At 36.4% G+C, this 16,783-nt stretch overlaps 1 protein-coding gene across 1 annotated transcript in view; it reads right to left on the bottom strand.

Moving 5' to 3' along the window:
* Window positions 1–16,783, bottom strand: part of LOC136032559 (TBC1 domain family member 2B-like) — a 44,342-nt gene that overhangs the window by 16,967 nt on the left and 10,592 nt on the right. The window contains exons 4-7 of the mRNA XM_065712828.1: window positions 14,870–15,019; window positions 7,548–7,712; window positions 5,652–5,786; window positions 1,490–1,567 (exon numbers count right to left, since the gene is read on the bottom strand). Coding sequence (XP_065568900.1) covers window positions 1,490–1,567; window positions 5,652–5,786; window positions 7,548–7,712; window positions 14,870–15,019 — 528 coding nt within the window. The remainder of the gene's footprint in view (window positions 1–1,489; window positions 1,568–5,651; window positions 5,787–7,547; window positions 7,713–14,869; window positions 15,020–16,783) is intronic.

The following is a 16,783-nucleotide window of genomic DNA, read 5'->3' as shown; positions in this document are numbered from 1 at the left end:
TATAATTAACCCTCCCCCCAACTCCCCCAAAGAGAGTGGGTCCGTTCCGATAAGGTCAATCACGTATCTAGGACCTTTGCTTCATTTTTCCACCAAGTTTCATCCCGAGCCCTCCACTCTAAGCGTATCCAAAGATTTTAGGTTCCCCCTCCGACTCCCCCAATGACACCGGATCCGGTCGGGATTTGAAATAAGAGCTCTGAGACACGATATCCTTCTAAATATCAAATTTCATTAAGAACCGATCAGCCGTTCGTAAGTTAAAAATACCTCATTTTTTTCTAATTTTTCCAAATTAAGCATTTCCAAATTAAGTATATATTCCAAATTCAAAGCAAATACGTCATTTAAAAAAAAAATCAACGTCGCCATTGGACAACAGAAATATCACACCGATATATTTTAAGAAAATCACTTTATATACACGTATGGTCCGAAAATCGTCATGACGGGCACCATTGGTTCTAAGTTATAATCCTTCAAAGCAAGGAATATAATTCCTTGCAATTTTAAAAACAAAGCAATTTTAAGCATTATAATCCTTCAGCGAGATTATAATGAGTGTTTTAGTAGCTTTAATCGAGCTCCCAAATGGGAGACCAAGATACTTAAGAGAAAAAGATGCAAATACAGTAGTAGTACCAACTTGAATAGCCGCATTTGGGGATTGCTGGGAACCCGAACCAAAAACAAGAAGTTCTGTTTAAGAAGTGGCAACTGAAAGTTCGATTCCATTTAAAGCAGCGCAAACACTGTCTACAGCTTTCTGTAACCCTTGGAGGTCATCAGACAGAAGAAGAATATCATCCGCATATGAAAAATGACTTGGATCTACATATGGCTCAATTGAATATGGCAGTAAACGGCGATTAACCGAACGAATAGCATTATTAAAAACCACAGGACTTAGCATAATGCAATGCTATTGCCTATTTTTTCCGGGAGAATGGGGACAATGCAAGGTTTAAAGCAGTATGGGTGACTGGATTTTACTATAGTTGCTCAATTTCTGATAGATGCTATTACCCAGCCCCGAGGAGAGTTATCCTACTGCAACAGAAGTTTTTCGCATAACTCCAACAATAGAATCATGAACAATTTTTTGCTTGTCTTAGTATGTCTCCTCAATCATTTTGAACGTAAAAAATGACAGGAATAATAAAGCTTGTTACTAATGTGATATGTATCGATTCTAGATTTTAGGTAAATCTAATAGCTTCCGAATTATTCACAGAACTTTAATTAATCGATACTTTTTAGTTAATTTAATAAAACTCCTATTTCTTTAAGGACATCGGAAAAACATCTGGTTTTCTTTCTACAAAAATGACCATACCTTGCCCGCATGATTAACACATATGTCTAAAGCGTGTGAGGAAAAGAGTTCTCCTCGGTGCTGAAGGCGGTTCAAAAGTAATGTTAGCCACGATTGATTGATCTATGATTTAACTAGCATTAAAAAAAAAAAAAAAATGAAATTTACAATTACCTTTAGTGCCTTCAGATGTTTTTCCCTTTTACTGTTGACCATCTTTTGTGAAAAAGGATTCAATTCACAGAAAGCAATCTAGAAAATGTGATAAATAGATAAACACACGAAAAAAATGATTTCATAATAACAACTAAATTTGAGACTGCAACAATGGCAGCATTATAGGCATTAACAATTTTTAGACCAATCCTCGTGATTTTCAGTCAAATTGTTTTGAAGGAACGACAGTCTTCGCGTGGTTAAAATTAAGCTGATTAATCGCTGAAAGTTCATCAACTTCGAATTACAAAGGTTTAATGATATACTATACTATCTTCTTCCTCAACCGCAAAAAGTGATGACACTCAAGCATGTGGGAGATTTTTTGTTTGTTTTTGTTTATTAAAATCTTAGCTTTCGAGAGGAAATAAACAAACTAATTGGCCAGAAAGACTAACATTATAATTACAAAATATCGAAACTGGGGAAACGCAACCGAGAGGATAAAAGACCCAAATATAGGTTCTAAACTCAAAAAATGTATTCTATCAAGATTTCTTTCACAGTTTTCAATCTACAGTCCAACAAGGTATGGTTCCAGACGAGTGAGTGGGTGGGCGAATGGATTGACATAAATTGCCTTGGTACCCCTAGAACTACCAAATTTCAGAGGATTTTTGTATGAAACATCCAGCCTTCAGCTGAAGTGTCTGCCGAATAAGACGATTTAGAGCACCTGCCGTTGAGCCACAGATAAAACTTACGTTTGCAAGTGCCTATTTGGTTCAAATAAACACAACATGTAATTCTGAAGCAGCCAGGTTCTACTAACCCGGCACACTTCAAAAGTCCAGATTTTTGCTTAGTTTCTACACTAGAAGCTCAACCAGCTTTTTTTTTTACTATATATATTTTATTTAAATCTCTCACATTCCCCGGTTGAGAGCCCTACCAATAAAAGCTAAACAAATACCCCAAACTTTGTCTCGTCACTTTAACACTGGCTTTGCAGTTTTCCTGGCCTGAATATCCCGTCTAAGCAAACACAGTACTTTGTTTTAGTTGTCGCCACTTTAGTGAGGGTCAGGATCCAGCTAAAAGGAAACTGCAAGCAAATTCCTTTCGTTCATAATTGACTAAGGAAAATAAAAGACGCAAAAAATATATTTATACAACAAGGGGATGGTACACGCGACAAACACAGTATAGCACCAAGGCACAACTTCAACAAAGTGACACCCGGGTCCATTCTTTCGATCACTAATAAATGCTCGAGCCAGAGAAAGGCAGAGATCACAGAAAATATAAAACATGTCTGATTATTAATACTGGCAACCAAGTTTCTAGCGAAGCAGGGCTTAACATTCCGTGGTGATGACGAAAGGCCTAACTGAGACCAGAACAGAAATTTCGATAAGGTATTTGAGTTGATGGATCCTCAGCTTTGAAAGAGTTTGGCCATCGCGATTTCCAGAAATTCCAAAATCAGGTCATTGAAAGCATTGCTTTTTCAATCTGAAAGTCTGTCATTGAGCCAATTGGCTTTTTTTAGTCACTTTTTATTGATGAGTACAAAGATGTATCGAAAAAGACCAGTTAAGTTTTATCATGCGCACAACCACGATCGGTGGCTTGGAGTGGGAAAAACCACTTGAAGTCCACCATATGGAAAACCTAGATATCAACTCATTAACCGAAGCCATCAGTGAGCTGGCTCTTCAGATCAAATGGAATTGTGGTCGATAAGTTGATACAGGGTTATGATGGAGTTTCGGTGATGTGTGGTGTATTCAATAGAGTATAAGCCAAAGTCAGGCAGCTGCATGCACCAGCAACAGTCTACATCCATTGCCACGTACATAGGCTGGATTTGGTCTTGATCTAGTCAGTCAACAGAAACCAACAAATTTTTGAATTTTGTTGCTTGGTGTAGTCACTTTACGTGTTTTTAACCTTATGTCCTACATACCATGAATTGTCTACAAGAGCTCAAAAAGAAGTTGGACTAGAGGCTCTCGAGTTAGAGAGACATGGTAGACACTAGATAGAGCTACTGGTATGAGTTTGCAAAATAAAACTACGAGTTAAACCAATTACTCAAGTGTTTGATGTTCTTCCTCGGCAGCGAACCAATTGTGGAATTGCAGCTCAGATTAAGGGCCTTAACTGCTAAGGCCAGTAAAAACCCGCTAGTCTGGGATGCTTGTTGGTAGAATTTTGCTTCTGTTGGATAAAATCCAAAAAGTCAAATGAAAAAACAGATACGACATTTCCGATCATCCTCTTTGCTGCTATGACAGGTACGACAAAATTCACGACAGCCCTTCTGTTCTTTTGCCCTGTGTTACGACAATTTGTCACCTAGATTTTTTTGGGAGTAGCCAAGGTTTATTTTGGGACTCAAATGCGAATTTTCTACCTTTTTGTACTACTTTATCCATTCAAACTGATTTTTATTCAAAATGGTTATAGATCCGCTTCAGAAATTTCAATTACACGGTTAAAACAACAAAGGAAGGCAACTGATTAGGCCTTTACTAATTGCCTCTCCCTGTCCTCAGCTTTTTCAGGGAGCAAGCTGTCTGTGCTGCAATGGGTTAGGCAGTCGTTTTCTTGACCGATACTAGCAAAAACGCACCTGAATAGTCGCATTTAGAGGAGACATAAACATGTAGACTGACTACACGTCTCTGATGTTTTCAATAGCAATAATAGGCTTACGATTCAACAGATTTGGGACTACAAGAACCTTAACCACTTCTGTGGAAAAAATATCCTACCTTGGTTTAAACATAGCCTCCAAAGTTTAGCTATAATGTCGCATTGTTAATTTATTCAGCTGAAAGGCATCGTGCAACAAAACGAACTAGATAAATCGAAAGCTCGAAAAATAAGGTTGCATACCGTTCGTATCTCAATTTCGACTAGGGGTGCTAGTTACGACCATTTTGCTATTCACCAACGAATAGCATCTTCAATGGAAGTGCCACCCGAAGAAAACCCTTCTTAGCGACCGAGGTGAGACATGTCTTCCTAAAGCCCTATGGATTACTGTGTTATCTCCTTCACAAGGAGAATGATGTTTGACAGTAGTTCTGAACAGCGGAGTGATAAAGTTAATTTTCTCTCTTCTTAATGGGTAAAACTTGCATGTGCTTCAAAGAAAACACCAGTCTCTATGAAAGTTTGTCCGCACTGATCCCAGAATCACAAGACTTTCTTTTAGACGGAAAATTACAAAATTTGAGTAGTTTCTACCCAACGTCTGACATAGACAATCTAGCCCTTTCCTCGCAAGCTAAGCCATCTATGTCACTTTTTCAATCAATGCAGATTCGTCCATCCAATATTTTCAGGTTTGGTTCGAGCTTTCCAGGCTGCTGAGGGTATTTACCGAACTTAATAAAATTAGTGACATTGCTATTATTCTTCTAGCGACTTCTGTGACTAACGACAATTTGTTCAACACAATGAAACACGTAAAAAAAAATATTTACGCACGACATGTGGTGATGAAAGGGTTAGCAATCTACTTTTAATAGCCTATAAGAAAGAGGAGGCGCTGCCTCAACAAGGATAAGATAGTCGATCATTTTACAAAATTAGAAAAAAAGACATTATCCCCTTGTTTAGCTTCTTTGTCTACTTATCCACTTATCTATTTTTTCTGTAGTTTGCAGAAATACACTTTCACGGTAATTGAAAACATTTGTATTTTATCTGTGAGTGGAGAACTACGCTGTCACTAAACACAGATATAACTGGAATTCCAACCCAAGGGCGTATCCAGGATTTTTTTCAGGAGGGGGAGGGGTACCATTAAAACTGTACTAAACCATTGCAATTTTTTATATGCATTCTTTACTTTTTCATGAGTTGAAAAATTATATCGGGGGGATTAAGGTTCAACGACCATGTTTCTATTCCTGACGACACTTTTCCATAAAATGAAGGGCCTGTGGGGCAGAAAAATGTTGCACCCATCCCCTCCCACTCTCCCCCTAGATTTTGGTAAAATGACGAGTCTGGAATTATACGAAAATATAAAAGCTTATAGGGAAAACCAGGGAGCATTGAAGCAGGAAAAAGTAAGAGCAATGTCAATTATAAAATGCGTGGAGCTTGTGAGAAACGAAATTAAAAGAAAAGCGAGTAAAAATAGATACCTCTTATTATTTACCTGGGCTAACTGATCTGCATCAAGAACAGTATTGGCAGTGCGTTGTAAGCATTCAAGGCTTGATCCAGCATCTTCACATTTCAATACCTCTTCTTCACAGTACTTAAATAGAGCGAGAGCATAACGAAGTAAAACCTGAGTTAAAAATGAAATCAAAAACCCGAATGACACCTGATTTTGACGATAAATTTCGTTTTTTTAGGTGATTAGGTCACCAAAAAAAGGAAAAGATAGGTTGTGCAACTCTGTGCAACATTTTAAGCTTTAAAAACATTAAAATTATAAAAAATTCCACTTTTTCAGGTTACCTAATAAACATTAACGACAATGACAGGCTCTATAGCTAACAGGCATATTTAAAACTGATTCGTACTTATCATGGGTGCCTGACGAGTACACACCAAAGCTGTGGTGTCTTGGAACTAGACTATTTCTTGACTTTTGATAAAAATCAAATTACAATATTTTGTTAATCCATATTGTAAATCAATAAAACTAAAACAAAACCTTCTTACATACGGATTTGAACATGGAGATTCTAATCTATCATAATGATATAGTTGTATGAAGGATTATACACCTTTCTATGCCATCAAAACTTTTACAGCTGATTTCAAGTCAATATTAAAACAACATATCAGGATATTATCATTATTTCAGCGTCTTTGAACACAAAAAAAGCGGGACTTTTGTCTGTTACTCTGCGACAGAATATATTAAAACAAACTGAGAAATCGTGGGTAACAAACAGAGGGGCGGTGATTTGTTTTAAATACAAAAAAAAAGACGTTTTCCCGAATGGAAGCAAATAGTGAGATCAAAACTGAAAATCAATATATATTTCCTTTATATGAACAGGGCTATATGCAGATTTTGTTAAGAAACTTTTGAGAAAGAGATTATGTGTAGACTAAAAGTATATTTTACTGGAGAAGGGACATACTTAATAACTCTACCGAAGAAGCAGTTATATATTTGGCGCTTTTGTGCTAGATAGGCAACTTCTTGTCAAGGACCAGGGATACTAACTGAAATTACCAATGTATGATACTTCAGCGCAAAATCTGTAAAGACACTTTATGCAGTTTAGTCTACTAAAAGCCTGCCAGAATCAATGGAATGAAAAAACCACATAGCTTGGTGGGCTTGCAATGAAAGCATGCAAAAATTAAAATTAAATAATTAGAAAATCTAGGACGAATTTGTTTCGAATCCTTGTCTTTACTGCCGTCACCGAAGGATCTTTTGCGTAAGTTTAGGAATCAGTGGTATTTACAGAAAGAAATAGCATGAAATTAATTATTAACCAGAAGTAAACGCAATTTCAAAATGTGAAAAAAATTAATAAAAATTGAAACCGAAGTGTTGCTCATCAAAGACATGATCTGCCATATGGGTGTGCTAAACATGGCACTAGTGACACTCGAACTTTCTTGCCCACATAAAAACTCCCTTTCATTTTATTTTAGCTGATTTCAGAACCATCTTATTAGTGTAAAGGGAGGACACAGTATTGAATAGAACAAGGTTTAAGTTTATATTTTTGAATAGCACAACATACTCATAACCCAATATTTGACACTGCATTCATCAACTAAGCTTTAGCTCATGCATTGGCCATAATATTTAAGCAGTTACTTCCGCAGTTAATTCCGGTTTTCTTTCTTACCGACAGTCGATAATTTCATTATTACTCCGTTTTAGAATATTATAAAAAGTTTTAAAAGGCTTTCCAACTCAAAATCCATTTTAATTTAACTAGTTTTATCATCAAGTGGTCTTAAAAAGCGATAATACTTCAGTCCGGTATCTTTGAAAGCTTATGTTTCAAAAGTTATTTTCCATTTGCACTTGCTCCCCTTTAATGCCAAAAACTTAAATACATTTTCAGCTTACCTTATGTCCTTCGAGAAGGAATGAATCCCACACTCGGAGGTACGTAGAAGGAGGAAGGCAGTCAGCAAAGGCACAAAGTAGCCACCCAAGTGCGAGAGGAGCCCCTTCGGCTCCTTGACTAGATAAATGATCCCATAGCCGAGGAAGCTTCTCTTGGATTATATCCTTAAAATAAAAAGCCTTACGGGAAGGAACAAAACAAGCTAGATTTATCGAGACAGTCATACTTTTCACTAAGGATGTATTCTAGAATTCAATTGTGATTAATTATTTAGACAACGGGTAATACATAATTATAAGTATTTGAATTACCGTAAGTGGAGAAATGACCATAATATTAGCTTCCTGTGGTTATTATAAGCATTTTTAGGCTATATTTATTGTCATCTGCCGCTTTAGACTGAAGTTAAAAACAAAGAATCAATCATTAGAGATTTATTGAGTTTCAAAACACACCAAGTGTCTGATTTTAAAGCGCCCCATGAAACGAAAAAAATTTTACTCCTTGAACATATCTTTGGACTGTTCAACCTACAACCCCGATATTCTAGAATTTTTCTTTTGTTGTTTTAAGATTATAAAGTTACAAGGGCAGAATAGCATTTCAGTCATTTTGCCACACTGATCCGGGAAAACAGATAATCAAAGCTAATTAGATGGGTTTGACAACACTTTTCGTCAGTCGACACTAAAGCATTGACAACCTATTAATTCCCACTTAACTTTCTTAAACTTCAAAGGAAAGCTACACTTTTGAAAAGTTAACTTCCAAAGGAAAGCTAGGCTTAACTTTCAAAAGAAAGCTACACCTTCTTAAGCTGTTTGATGCTATTTGTTTTAGCTTACATTCAGCCGGTAACAGCACCACATATACATTATGCAAACAGTTTCGTTCCCTCCTTTGTCAAGTTTTTCAATACTACATTCACTCCTGAATAATTGTATATATTCATTTGTTTTAGTTAATTATTCTATTTATTCGTTGTCGCTTTTGAAGGTTTTTTCTTTAATTTGAACTTAAGAAACTGTTTATTTTAATTTTCGCAGATAGCTGTATGTTTCAGGTTTTAGTTTGACTCTGTTTGTGACATTTCGGGTTAACATATAAAATTTGTATGACAACGGTTGTGAAACGCGACATACTATGTTTATCATAAAGAAAGAAAACGATCAAAATGGGGTTTTTAAAGGCCAAATGAAAATACTGAAGAAAACACAGAAAGCGAATATTTCGAGAGAACAACCATCTCTCTTCTTCACGCGAACAAAATAATATGATCAAGGAAAAAACAAAACCAAAGAACAAGCGCGGAAAGTACAACAAAACCAATGAGAAAAAAAACGCCAAAAAATTAAACAGAATTCAATAAAAGAGCGAAAATTAAAAGAATTAATTTCAAATACCTAACAAACCATAAAGTGAGTTATTCGCAAATATCCGCGATTTGCACAAAATCCAAACAAATATGAACTGCCATCGATGGATACTACCGAACAACTGAGAAATAAAAGAAAAATTCGTTCCCTCAAACAAACGAAAAAGGAATTGAATAAATTGGAGAACTAGGTCCCCTGATTTCTGATTTTAACCATTGCATTTCTCGCTGATACCCTTTGAGACCTAAGGGGTCGATGGTGTATTTGATTATGTGATTGGGGAAGTGGTTTGTTTATTTCAGGGATTACTAAAGTATCGGCTTATCTTTTGAGAAAACCGAAATACGACTGGTTTATTCTTAAATCACCTGAATCTCTGTTCAGAGATAGACCTAAATGTTGGTATTTATAAATTTCAACAGCTTCTCTGTAGTGCTGGACAATACCTTTGTCATGCCAAATTAGGCTAGCTTGGTTAAATAAAACAGTATGGTCTGGATTATTAAATATGTGTACTGAGAGGGCAGAGTCAAAATTTTCTGGTTTTTCCGCTTTTTAATAGTTTTATTAATTGAGATATAGTTCTGATTTAATCTATGCGTAAGTCATTGATCAGTCCTTCCGTAGTACCAAAGACCACAAGAGAAAGGCATTCTGTAGACACCGGAGTTTTCACCTATCGGGATAGGGTTTTCACCTTGGTAGATTCGGGAACTGATAGTTTTTCTGGGTCTATAGTAAGTGAAACTATTATTTTTCCTATAATTTTTGGAAATGAGGTCTGAAACCCCTTTAACGCACGGGAGACCAAGATAAACTGAACCGATACTGATACTATGTTTAGTGCCTTATCTTTTATCGAAGTTCATGGTAACTAAATGTAAGTAAGGAGCGACCCGGCTCAATAGTAACCGAAACACTAAAAAACGTAATTTTGATATAAATAGATACATCGAAAGAATCGGATTTTTATGCTAATTTTAAATACATAAGTTTCATCAAGTTTACTCTTACCCATCAAAAGCTGATGGGAGGATCAAAAAGTACGTGGGAGGATCTTTCATAGAGGGATTGTTCATGGGGGAAGAGAAATTTCCATGAAGGGGGCGCTGGTTTTCCCAGCATTACTTAAAAAATGGTCAGAAATTAAATAAAAAAACAAGTTTTTTCAACTCAACGTAAGGAGCAACATTAAAACTTAATACGAACAGAAATTTTTACATAGATGAGGGATTTCGCCCCCTCGTCAATACCTCGCTCTTTACACTGAAGTATTTTTAGTACTTTCAAAAGAGCTATTTATTCTACTTAAACGGCCTTTGTAACTTAGGGGTCATTCTTAAAGAATTGGTAAAAAATTCAAACTTTAGCGTAGAGAGCGAGATAATGACGAGGGGGCGAAACCCCTCGTATACATAATAATTTCTGTTCGCTTTAAGTTTTAATATTGCTCCCTACTTTCAGTTGAAAAAAAAACTTGTTTTTTTTAAGTTTAATAATGACAAAGACTACCACAGATCAGCATGACCGTATAAGGCACTTCACGTAAATTGAAACTTGGGACTTCAATTCCTCCGTTATCAGATTGTTCTCTTATAGCACCATAAATTTGTTCTCATAGGTTGATTTTCATTTTCAAGCTTACTTGTCATCTTGCTGGGTTATGAGTACCAGGGAATCTAGCTTCGCTCGGTGAAAAGAAAGACAGTTTTATTTTTCAAATCTCTTTCACAAAACAACCTTAATTTTATTTTACTTTATTTGCTATAAATTGCGATCATTTTTGTCATTTTTAACTATCCATTCTTTCACATGTAATTTTGCCACCACGTAATGTAAAGGAATTCATCCCAAAAGTTTTTTCTAAACATAATTTAAGATATTTATCCCCCCTCCCAAAAAAAAACTTATCCTCAAAAAAAACCTTTATGAGTATACTGCTCTTTAGGGGCCTCCCCCATGCAACCCAGCGTGACCTCAGGTGGGGATGGGGGAACGCCCTACAGATATGTAGGGTACCTCCATAGGAGGCACGGACCAAGGGAGACCTTGTCTCTGGGGGCCATAAATGAAACTGGGGTACCCTCACCCGGGGCCATGAATACAGGTGGAGGAGGAAGAAGGCTCCTCGAATGTACACTCAACAGGACCCACCGGCGTTTCAACACGTCCCATGAGTTACAAACCTTCTCCCAGTAATGGGTTAAATTATATGGTGACGCAGAATACCATCGTGGGAGGGTCCTCTATAAGAGGACAACTGCGACAGGGCGTAAGATCCAGATCCATGGACAACGGCCTCTACAAAACGCTGCCTCAACCCTTTCGGGGTACCTGCAAGACTGGGGACCTTGGGGTCAACTCTATTCCCACTTGAGGAGTGACGCTCCTCGAGGAGATTAATGGATTAATGGATAATTCTTCTGAGCTTGTATGTTGTACCGGGCGTTTTCGGGCTAAAAAACCTCTTTCTAGCTAATTTATCTACTATGGGTTGCTTCCCTGTAGTAGCATAATATTTATAGGCATCAATATATAATGAGTCGAAGGTAATAGGCTGGGGACTGTCTGTGCAGGATTTCAACTCTTGTTGATAGAAGAGCATCGCCATTCATTCAAGGGCTGAAAAACCATGAAAACCAAGACTGGCCCAGGATTACACAAAGCCTCCATTCATACTGGAGGTCCCATGGACTCCTTGCTGTTCAGTTCTAATCCAGCTTAAGCGATTTGGTGTAAACTTGAGAATAAATGTTGATCACCATCCTGCACTGGTATCCAGGATCATTGCTTATCCTGAATCCAAAATAATTTCAATGATTTAAAGAACATGAAAATTAGAGCTTAGAATGTTACGACGTTAAAAATGACTATCGTATTGATATTTTGACTGACGAATTCAGACGACTCGAACTGGACTTACTAGGAGTTTCAGAAACTCATATCCCAGGGGTAGGCAGCATGAAATTAGGTGATATAGAATATGTTTACTCAGGCAGGAAGGATGGGGTACATAAACAAGGAGTAGGCTCATGACGAATAAGGAAGTCTTGTTTAGGCTGGGAAGGTATTAATAATAGAATATCAATTGCTCATTTATGGCTAAAAAGTTCAGGGTATCAGTTATAGTAGTATATGTCCCTGTTGAGCCGACTGACGGATATACTAGTAAACTCAGATGAATTTTACTTACAATTACAGGAGCAAATAGACACGGTCCCAGGTAGAAATACGGTGTTTTTACTAGGAGATTTTAACGCCCAGATCAGTGGAAATAGGGATTGATGGTATCCTAGCCTAGGTAAATTTGGTGTAGGAAAAGAAAACAGTAATGGCTTAAGGCTTTTGCAATTTGTAGGTATAACAATCTAGTTATAACCAATACAGTGTTTGGTCACAAAATGGCCCATAAGTTGACATGGTATTCACATGATGGTAAGACAGCCAACCTTGCTGATTATGTTATAGTAAATTGAAGACTGTCAGGATCAATACAAGATACTAGAGTATATAGGAGTGCTGTTATTGATGTTAAAAGTAAAGATTGCCATCTAGTAGTGTCTAGGACTAATTTAAAGCTGAAATTTCGGAAGGGTAACTACCTCCCGGGAATTTATTATGTTGTAAGACTCCAGGATGAGAATTTTAGAGAAACTTTCAAGGAGGAGTTGAATACTAAACTAGAGAACTTAAAATTTGATAAAGTGGAAAATGGCGGGAACAAATTTAGAAAAACAATTTGTGAAGTTGATGGTGATGTCTTAGGGAAGAAAGTTAAGACCGCAGTTAGGAATATTAGTGAAAAAGCTTTTTGTCTAATAAAGGGAAGAAGGGGTTTGTACAAGAATTACCTGAGCAATAGATCATGTGAAAACAAAAGGAATGTAAAAAAGGTTGAAAAAACATTAAAATATGAAATAAGGAGGTGTGAAGTGGAGGCCATGGATAAAATTGCCGATGATCTGGAAGATGCAGCTAGACAGAATAATAGTCGAATATTATACTGGCATGCTAATATATTGAAAGAGAGTAGTCATTCCGGACTTGTACCAGTTAAAGATAAGGAAAGAGTTAAAGAGAGATGGGCGGAATATTTTGAGAATGTGCTAAACCGAGATTCAGTTGCAGGAAAAGATATAGAGGAAAATGAAAAGGTATGTGAGACCTTGGATGTGAAGGAAGAATTGTTTTGTGAGGAAGAATTAGCAACAGCATTAAAAGGATTATAAAATAATAAGGTTCCAGATGCTGATAGTTTGGTAAATGAGTTTCTTAGATATGGTGGCTCTGAGGTTAGAAATAAGTTACTGAAGATTATGAATATGATTTCTGAAAAATGAGAAGTACCTTCCGATTTTAGGAAAACCTTAATTAAACCATTGTACAAGCAAGGTGGTACGAGTGATTTTCGCAATTATCGAGGCATTAGTCTGGTTTCTTTAGGCAGAAAATTACTTAGTAATATGATACTTTTTAGACTGAGAGATGCTGTAGACAAAGTTTTAAGAGAAGAACAGTGCGGTTTTAGAAAAGGTATAGGATGTGTCGACCAAATTTTCACTCATAGGTTTAAAATAATTGAGAAGTGCCTTAGCTGTCAAACACCTTTGGTCCCCAGTTTTATAGATTATGAGCAGGCGTTCGATTCTGTTGATAGAAGAGCTTTAGCAAAGGTCTTAAATTTATATGGTATACCAGACAAATACATTAAAGTGATTAGTGCTAGGTATGAGAATGATACTGCTGCAGTTAAGATAGGAAGTGCGGTTAGCAGCTGGTTTTGTATTAAATCAGGAGTTAAGCATGGCTGTGTTCTATCCCACTTTATATGGATCATTTTGATGGACTTTGTCTTAAGGAGCACAGGAAAGCCAATGGGAGATCACAGAATCAAATGGGGAGGAAAAACTCTCCTGGATTTAGATTATGCTGATGATTTCAGCATCCTAGATGAAATTATGAGGCATCCTATGAATCAGGTAATTTGCTCGTAGATGAATCAGCATCTAGGATGCTGATTCATCATCAGCATCCTAGATGAATGATGAAACGAACTTTTAGAGGTTTGGGGAGTTCATGGTGCTAGAGTAGGTTTGAAAATTAATGTTAAGAAGACTAAGTCACGAAGGCTAGGAATAAGTGAAGATAAAAGGTGACGATTGGTAACGAAAAGATTAATCAGGTGGATATCTTCATTTACCATGACAGTATTATTAGTAAAGACGGTGGGAGCCGCAAAGATGTTAAAAGTAATATGGTCAAGACTCAGGGTGTTTTTTTCTCAGCTAAAAAAGTTTAGAAGAACAGAAAGATAAGTCTGCCTACCAAGATTAGAATATTGGAAAGTACAGTGATGACAGTGGTCAAATATGAGGCTGAAGCATGGGCGCTCAAAAAGCGGATGAAGATTTACTAGATATTTTCCAAAGAAATTGCCTACGGATTATTCTAGGTACCCGGCTGACTGACCATATTTCAAACAGCAGGCTGTATCTGGCCATTAATTCACGTTTCATTCAACCTGTCAGGTAGCTTTTGTTCTCAGCTTAAGAAAAGCTATTGAAGGAACTTTTTGTATTACTCTAAGTTTTCACAAAAAAAGGAAATTAACAATTGTTTCTGCAGCCTCCGTTTTGCTATCCATTCCAGTTCTTATTAAACATGCATAGCTATACTGTTTCATAAAAGAGTTCATAAAAGTTTCATAGCTATACTATTTCACCTTATCTAGATAGATAAGGATATCCATTAAAAATTATTTTCTGCCGTTTCCTTTTTTATACCTTCTTTCCCATAGGCTTTGCTGCTAGTCGTTAGAAAATATGCTTGTGACATTAAAGAGTTAACTGCCCATTAAATGTTTCAACCCTTTCACCCCATTGGAGGTGTTTAAATTCTGAAATGCTGAAATTCTATCTGAATAAGAAAATGGAGTAAGTTCAAACCTGAAGAGTAAGAAGGTCAGCTCTAGCTCCCTCCAGACCAGCAGTGTAGTATCCGCAGGGCATTAAACACGTAACTATACAGACAAGCGCCCAAAATGCTTCTTCTTCTCCAAGACAGAGTAGTAATACTGCAGCAAGTCTGTTTAGACCCTAGACAAAATACATAACCAGATCAGTAGGTTGAGCACGGACAGTAAAAGAACGAGCAGTTACTGACCTTGTTTTACATTGATAAGCTTTTAATTTCATTTAAATTACAGGCCCAATCAGGGTCTAGATCTCATTATATTAGAAGAATTGTTTTACAGGTCCTAATATCATTTGTCTTTTTAGCTGCAATACATCAACACTTGTGATGCCAAAATCATTGCAATAACGTTAAAAAAAAACGACAAAAGAGGCTCACCTATAAAACTAGGGATTTCTTTTTCTTTATTCTGTAAAAAAAAAGTCATAAATTAGAGTAACAGGTCATATTTAAATCACCTGGGGTTATCATGGTCTGTGGAAAAATATTTAAAACACCAGTATTGCATAGGAAAAACTGTATTTTGGAAAAGAAGAAGTATACATGTAGCCATGACAGAACTTAGATCAAAGACAACAAAGTCATAATAAATTTCTAGTCGTTGAACTAAAAACTATAATTGTACAGACACTACGGTTTTAATATTACTTCGTTTTCTGCCAAACTGTTTGCTTTTACTTTAGACCAGTTTCTGCTTAGGTTCAAAATTAATTTTAAAGAACGTTCGTTTAGAACGTTCCGTTAAGTGGCCCAATTAAGTTTCAAAATGTCTCTTAAAAAATCACTCATATTTGGACGCATTAATAGGCTAGCATTGTATTTTTCTAAAGTAAAATAACTAGCAAATTTTAAGGTTTAAATGCCTGTAAATTTACAGATACATTGCAGTCTTCCCAATTAAAATAAGACCAACCATTACAGAGGCGGTAAGGAGATGCTATTTTTTCACCATCTTCAAAAACCGTCAGAAGTTTGAAATTTTTAATTAATAGTAGATCTTAATTAAATTTTTTAGTCATATTTATTAGTTTTATGGTTGGGGAAAATAAGCCAGCTTGAGTTTACTGTGTGTTGGTAGTGACATCCTGTTTTTCCCACCTAAAAATCTCCGTCCCGAAGCTAAAGGCCGTATGTATATTCAACATTTCGCAAGTGAACAATAATAAGCACTGAATGTTTACACAGTCATAACTGTAGGATAATTTAATATATTTAAAAAACAGATAGGATATTCAAAAATATGCAGTGATATTTTTCGACAATTTTCTTTTCCTTTTTTAAAGATATCGTGCAAAATTATGCCAGGCAGCCTTCAAGGAAGAAATCTTCTAGTTCTAAGAGTTAGATATAAGAGGCGATCGATATTGCCTTGTATCCTCTATTTATTGTGAGGTAAACACGCATACAAACACATTTAGTGTATAGGTGCAATGTCGGCAGTCAGAGTCAATGCTACAGCGTTGTAAGGCCCAGAAGGTTCCAATATTTTATTATTTATTATTATTATTTTCTTTCCTAGAGGCACTTTATACGGAAGGAGTGGTCGTATAAACTTTAAAAGGGGCTCATTGAATTGGAAATCAGAAGTTCAAGGGCCCCTTTTAAGAGTCAAAAGTGATCTGAGGGTAACTATTCTCCCACGACCTTTTTTACCAAAAATACATCCAATAACAATTTTGAGATATCCATTTTGTTAAAAACAGTTCAAAGATCAGATAACCAAAACACCGGGGTTTGACACAATCCCCAAAGCCCGGGGGCAGGCATTGTACGTTATGCCCTGGGGGCAAATATGGTTGTTATGGAAGGGGTGCTCGCATAAACTTCAAAAGGGGTTCATTTGAAATTGAAAGTTCTAGTTCACTTTTTAAGAGTCAAGAGAGATC

The sequence above is a fragment of the Artemia franciscana genome, chromosome 11 (genome assembly GCF_032884065.1).
Source record: "Artemia franciscana chromosome 11, ASM3288406v1, whole genome shotgun sequence".
Taxonomy (NCBI): domain Eukaryota; kingdom Metazoa; phylum Arthropoda; class Branchiopoda; order Anostraca; family Artemiidae; genus Artemia; species Artemia franciscana.
The sequence above is the reverse complement of the archived record's forward strand: the minus strand, read 5'-3'. Positions and strand labels throughout refer to the sequence as shown.